Raw genomic sequence first — 7,017 nt, 5'->3', positions numbered from 1 at the left:
ACGTATAATTCCTTTTGTAGCAAAGGTATTTCAAATGAGCTTTCAACGGTATTAACCATATCAAGAAACATCTCAACGTCTCTAAATCAAGATTCTCAAAGACTCTCTACTCTTCAACAACCATTTTCTTTATCTATATGAGGAGATGAAGACTTGAAGAAAAATAACGAAGCATTAACAATAAAAGAGTTGTTACTATACTAAACAAAAACCACATGTTTAACTTAGAATTTATTAACACTTGTATATTATAGAAATTATTAAGTATTAGAGAGTATTTCTATGTTGTATATACTCTAAACCTCTTATTATATATCAAGTATATTTTTTCACATTCTCTTAACTGTAAGTTAGAGTTTAAGAAGTCTCTTGCTAAGTGCTTGAGAATTTGAAGTCTCTTACCAATGTGTTTGAGCATTAGAAGTCTCTTGCTTGTGTGTTTGAACATATGAATTATCTTTCTTGTGTGCTTGAGAATATAAGTCTCTTACTTATGTGTTTTAGTATTGGAAGTCACTTGCTTTATGCTTGAGCAATTGTATTCAGTTTTGATTATAGTGAAATCCTTAGAATTGCTTGTGTCACTCTTGCTTTCCTTTCTACCTCTGAACTGCTTTAATTTATGGCTAAACATTTAACTATGATTAAAATTATAGACCTTGCGTTCAGAATCTGATAAGTTTTTTTCAGAAAATAAAAAGAAAGCTAACATAATCCAATCCATCTTCTTGTGTTTTTCTCACCTTTACCTTTTATAGGCTCCTTCAATATTAGGGTTAACCTCTGACCTTAAATCACATACCTCTTGATTATTCTTTGATATCACCTAAATAATAAGGCATATTCTCTTTCTTATCCAATAATACATGTTTTGGTTGGAATACAATGCCTGTAGGAGTCAACACATCTCACAATAGGCATGTTGTTCAGGTGGCTCCTACAACACCTCGATTTCAGCTTTTTAGACTTTTTCTTCTAACATTTTGTCCTTATTCCTTTAACTCCTCCAACTCAACCTTATTTTTCCATCTCAAAGTTCTACCATGTCAACTCTAGCGCTAGAATTGATAACTCATACCAACATCTTCTGGCTCAAGGCCTATTGGACGGTGTTCATGAATTTATGGCGTGACAGAACTTATCGTCATAGTTACTTCTGCACAGGCACAAAACATATAAAAATTATAAAAGAGAGCATCTAGTATACAATATCCTAATTTAGCTAAACTTAAGAAAAACATAAACAAATGACATTACTCAACCTTAAATCTAACATAGAGTTCAAGTATAAAAGGCTTAAATATCTCACAAATAATGAGTTATCAAGTCTCTTGTCTTTTTTTAGGGGTTTGGTCTAGCCAACTTCTCATTCGTTTGTTTCATGTGAGATAGCTTTGATCATATGGAATAAGATATTTATGTAGTTGGAATGGAAAATGGTTCTTCCTAGGGAGCCTAGAACTTTTTATTCACTTTATTCTCTCTTTAGGTGGTAGAGTAAAGGTTAGAAGTTTTTTTGCTATGATTTGACCTACATTTGTCTGGACTATTTTGAGTTTTTGAAACGATATTATTTTTTCTAGTTCTTCAAAAAAATCGTGAAAGAGAAAAGTATTTTTCATCATAGAAAGGTTTCCTAGAAAGAACAATGGAGAACTCGTGTAATTTCTTTGATTGATTTCAAAAATATATCATTTGAATAACGGATCTAGAGTTTCAGATAGGTTTTAAGTTTGTTTGATATTGGTGCTTCTCTGGAAAGTATATTTTGTTGATGGTGGTCTTGGTGGTTTAGCTTTAGCTTTCCTTTTTATGATGAAGTCTTTATTTGTCATGTTTTCTCTAGTGGTGTGTTTTGATGGATGATTAGATTCTTTCGATTATTTTTCTATGATCTTATTTTATAGCATGTTTTGTTATTTGAGTTTTCAACTTAGCACATTTTATGTTATCGAAGTACTTTTTTATATTTTGATGGTACGCAAATGAGAGGTGTAAGTTTTAGTGATGTATTTTATGAGTTATGACATAGAGTTTTCACATGGTGGAGATAAATGTGTTCAGTTTAGGATATGGTGTTGTTGCTTTTCGGTGGTTGTCTCCGGAGATATGGAGGTGGGGAAGGAGAAGGGTGGCGCCGGAGGTTGAAGAGGGAAGAGAGATCGCGGTGAATGAAAAAAAGGTGTGTGTCATTGCCTTTTTGCAAGTGGTGAAGAAAATGGGGTTTTTATTGAGTGTTTACTTTTTCTCTTCTTAAAAGCCAATGTTCTTCTTTTTCTCTCTTGTCAATTCTCAATGTTGAGTCTCAAAAGGAAATATTATGGAGAAAGAGATGGTATGTTGTGTTGTCATTGGTCCGTTTTTGAAAATGAGAAAGAAAGCATCACTAGGTGAGGTGTCACAGATGCTTGTTCTGAGGGTTTCCTTTGCATTGTCCAATCAACAATATTTATATACTAGGGTTTGTTGAATTATATTTCACTTTTGAGACTATTGCTTCTACCAGTCAGACTCAGAAGCCATTAGAGGAGAAACTGGTTGTAGTGGATGATAAGCAAGACAAGATGTATACTCAACTGCAGTCGGTGGTTGCCAAGCAAGATGATATGTGGTCTGAAATCAAAGCCATCTTTGAGTTTTTGAATAAAATACCCTAGAATTTAGGCTCTGTACCCTTTGTTGTCCTTTATTTCTAACTCTATTGAAATCTTTCTATGCAATATGACAATTCTTTTGTTTGGTTTAGAATTATTTTTTTTCAGTATCTTTTTATGCTTCCTTTATTCTTTGTTCTTTTTGTTGATGATAAAAGGGGGAGTAGGTATATAAGTATTTAAGTGCCTAAATCTAATAGTTAAGAACTATGTTTGCTTAAATTCTGAAGATTATTTTACTATGCTTTTAATATCAATTTAATTAACATGGATAAAGCTTAGGGGGAGGTTACAAACCTCACCTTTTGGACTATTAGACTCAAGGGGAGCTAACAAATCTCATTTCATGAAATTAACTAGTTAATTAAATTAACAATCATTTTTCTTAAATACTTGTGTCTATCATCATTAAAAAGGGAGAGATTATTGGAACAAAATTGGTTTGTACCATATATCTAAGGTTTTGATGATAACAAAGTATTTAAAGAACAATAGGGTATACTAACAAATGTTCAAGTGTGCAGGACCATATACTAAAGTTTTTGAATAAAACCTAGTACTGGTACTAAGAATGTATATTTAAAGAGAAGCTAAAGATCTAGATTCTAAAAGGTCAGAAGATGAAGATTAGACTCTGAATGACGTCAGCCTCTGAAGATCCAAACTCTGAAGAGTCGGCCTCTAAAGGTCCATACTTTAAAGATTCAAACTCTGAAAATCCAGTCAACGCAATGATCAAAAAGACTTTGATATATCATATTAGACTCTAAGGACATTTTTCCTTCTTTCTGATCACGTGAAGACTTAAGCAAAAATCTTCAGAAGACAACTAGGATGCAACTTATAATTTCTTTTGTAGCAAAGGGATTTCAAATGAGCTTTCAACGATATTAACCATATCAAGAAACATCTCAACCTCTCTGAATAAAGCTTCACAAAGACTCTCTTGTGCAAACTCTTCAATGACTCTTTTCTTTATCTATATAAGGAGCTAAAGATTTGAAGAAAAATAACAAAGCATTAACAATGAAAGAGTTGTTACTCTGTCAAACAAAAAGCACAAGTTTAACTTAGAATTTATTAACACTTGTATATTATAGAAATTCTTAAGTCTTAGAGAGTATTTCTATGTTTTATATATTTTACACCTCTGATTATATATCAAGTATAGTTTTTCACATTTTCTTAATTGTAAGTTAGAGTTTAAGAAGTCTTTTGCTAAGTGTTTGAGCATTTGAAGTCTCTTAGCAATGTATTTGAGCATTAGAAGTCTCTTGCTTGTATGCTTGAGCATCTGAATTCTCTTTCTTGTGTGCTTGAGCATAAAAGTCTCTTACTTGTGTGTTTTAGCATTGGAAGTCACTTGCTTTGTGCTTGAGAAATTATATTTAGTTTTGATTATAATTAAATTCCTAAGAAGTGGAAGGGGATTGTATTACTCTCGATTTGTGGAAGGAACATGGATAATTGCTTGTGTCTCTCTTGCTTTATTTTCTACCTTTGAACTGCTTTAATCTACGACTAAACATTTAACTATGATTTAAATTCTAGACCTTATGTTTAGAATCTAATAATATATTTTTAGAAAATAAAAAGAAAGCTAACACAATTCAACCCCCCTTCTTGTATTTTTCTCACTTTCACTTTTTATAGGCTCCTTCAATATTAGGGTTAACCTCTGACCTTAAATCACAGACACTTTATTAGTCGTTGGTATCGCCTAAAGAATAAGGCATATCCCCTTTCTTATCCAATAATACATGTTTTTGGTTGGAACACAAGGCATGTAGGAGTCAACACATCTCACAACAGGCCAGTTGTTCAGGTGGCTCCTCCAACGCCTCGATTTCAATTGTTCAGAGTTTTTATTCTAACATTTCATCCTTATTCATTTAACTCCTCTAACCCAGTCTTATTTTTCCATCTCAAAGTTATACCATGTCAACTTTGGTGCTAGAATTGATAACTTATACCAACATCTTCTGGCTCAAGATCTATTGGGTGGTGTTCATGAATTTATGACGTGCAGAACTTATCATCAAAGTTACTTCTACACAAACACAAAACATATAAAAATTATAAAAGAGAACAGTGTGCGATATCCTAATATAACTAAACTTAAGAAAAACATAAATAAATAATATTACTCAACCTTAAATCTAATGTAGCTTGTTTTGTTATTTGAATGTTCAACTTAGCACATTTTATTTTATCGAAATACTTTTTTAATTTTTTGATGAGTTTTTAATTCATTATTATTATTATAACAAAGAGAATTAAGTAGCTCGTCGGTCACAATTCAGAAAAAACTTATCCAACCACCTAGAGCTATCTTATATATATATTATATTATATATATATATATATATATATATATATATATATATATATTATATATATATATATATATATATATATATATATATATATATATATTAAAAATAATTTATATATAATTTTATAGAAATAATATTAAATTATTTTTTACTTCTAGAAATAATATTAAATATTATTAAAAACAAAAAAATAGTTAAATAATTATTATTTATTTAGTTTTGTTTTGGTTTAGCAGTTTCAAATTTCAATATAATATTACTTATTAGTTATGGCATTCAAAAAAATTATAAATTTATTAGTTGTTTAGTTTATTTTTGTTTGTCGGTTTCAAGTTTGAATTTAATGTTATTTATTAGTTTATTATAATGTAAAAAACCATAATAAAAAATAATTATATCAAATGTAACATCATTCATTGAATGTCTTGGTATATATTTTTATAGTTAATGTTATATTTAGTATTGACTAAAATTAATATTATAATTACATGTATAATATATGATATAACAGTTTACTTTTCTAAAGGAAAATAAACCTAAGGGAATGTTTCTGGTTGCAATAAAAGGGAATGTTTCTTTGAAGGTTTCTAGAATTCTCTTATAAATATGTTTTTAAAATAATATAATAGTCTCATCCATAAATAAATAAAGAAAAAACTTCCATTTAGTTTATATATTTTACTATATAAACTTGTTGTACATATTCCTCAAACGCATCTATCTTGGACCAAGTACCCATTATTTATCAAGTTTCCAAAACCATTATGTCTAAACATGAATCAAAAGAAGCTTTACCATTTGATTCAAAACCCACCATTGAGCCTTCACAAAGCCAACCTATTATCATAAATCATGATGGTAGTGTCAGAAGGTTCAAGCAAATACCAAACACGGAACCTACACAAGACCCAAACAACATTGTTCTCTCTAAAGATGTCCCTCTTAATCTTATTAACAAAACTTTGATACGTTTGTTCCTACCTCGCACAGCCCTTCAAAGTTCTAAAAAACTGCCTCTAATTGTTTACTTTCATGCAGGTGGTTTCATATTGTTTAATGTTTCTTCAACCTTTAATCATGACTTTTGCTTCAAATTAGCGGAAAAAGTTAATGCCGTGGTTGCCTCAGTGGATTATCGTCTTGCCCCTGAATCGCGTCTCCCCGCTGCATATGAAGACGCGATTGAGGCGTTAAATTGGTTGAGAACAACAAATGAGGAATGGGTGAATCAATTTTGTGACATGTCCAATTGTTATCTCATGGGATCCAGCTCGGGAGGGAATATCGCATACCAGACAGGTTTACATTGTGCAACTACTACCACTGATGAGTCTAACTCTAACCAATTGAAGATCAGAGGGTTGATATTGCACCATCCATTTTTTGGTGGGTCCCAGAGAACAAATTCGGAGTTGAAATTTGAAAATGATCGAGTTTTGCCTCTTAAGGCGACTGATCTTATGTGGGAGTATGCATTGCCCGAGGGTGTTGGTCGAGACCATAAGTTTTGTAATCCAACATTTATGGATAAAGAAGATGATAAATGTTTGGATGAAATCAAACAACTGAAATGGAGGATTCTTTTGACGGTTTGTGATGGAGACCCCTTGATTGATCGACAAGTTGAATTTATGGAGATATTGAGAAGCAAGAGGGTTAATATTGTCAAATATTTAAGGGAAGGTTTTCATGGGATGGAACTTTTGGATCCAAACAAAGATGAACCACTTTTTAAACAAATAAATATTTTCATATTTCAACAGAGAAACATCATTTAAAGGTGTTTGGAGTTTATGAAGAGGTTCAAATATTAAGTCATTCTTTTAGGGCCTTTAGGGAACAGATTCTCTGCGGTTCATAGTTTCTGTAATAAAATTTGAACCCTTGATTTAATTATATATTATTTAATCTGAGAGAAAGTCATTCTAATAAATGGTGGAGATGTGCACTGGATTTTGGGTGAAAAATCTATCTGGTCTCCCATCCTTTAGTGCCTCACACCTGAGTTTCGAATTTGATGTTTAATA

General features: G+C 31.2%; 1 protein-coding gene across 1 annotated transcript; it reads left to right on the top strand.

The window, feature by feature from the left end:
- The first annotated feature begins 5,703 nt into the window (after positions 1-5,703).
- Positions 5,704-7,017, top strand: LOC127130592 (carboxylesterase 1). Its single transcript, XM_051059575.1, has one exon. It carries the CDS (start codon positions 5,755-5,757, stop codon positions 6,766-6,768), a length of 1,014 nt encoding a protein of 337 aa, XP_050915532.1. The 5' UTR covers positions 5,704-5,754; the 3' UTR covers positions 6,769-7,017.

This window comes from Lathyrus oleraceus, chromosome 1, assembly GCF_024323335.1.
Source record: "Lathyrus oleraceus cultivar Zhongwan6 chromosome 1, CAAS_Psat_ZW6_1.0, whole genome shotgun sequence".
Taxonomy (NCBI): domain Eukaryota; kingdom Viridiplantae; phylum Streptophyta; class Magnoliopsida; order Fabales; family Fabaceae; genus Lathyrus; species Lathyrus oleraceus.
Note: the sequence above shows the minus strand (reverse complement) of the source record. Positions and strands in the feature narration are given on the sequence as shown.

Bases quoted from the DNA above. Each gene is read 5' to 3' on its own strand.
- LOC127130592 (XM_051059575.1), top strand. From the start codon at position 5,755: ATGTCTAAACATGAATCAAAAGAAGCTTTACCATTTGATTCAAAACCC.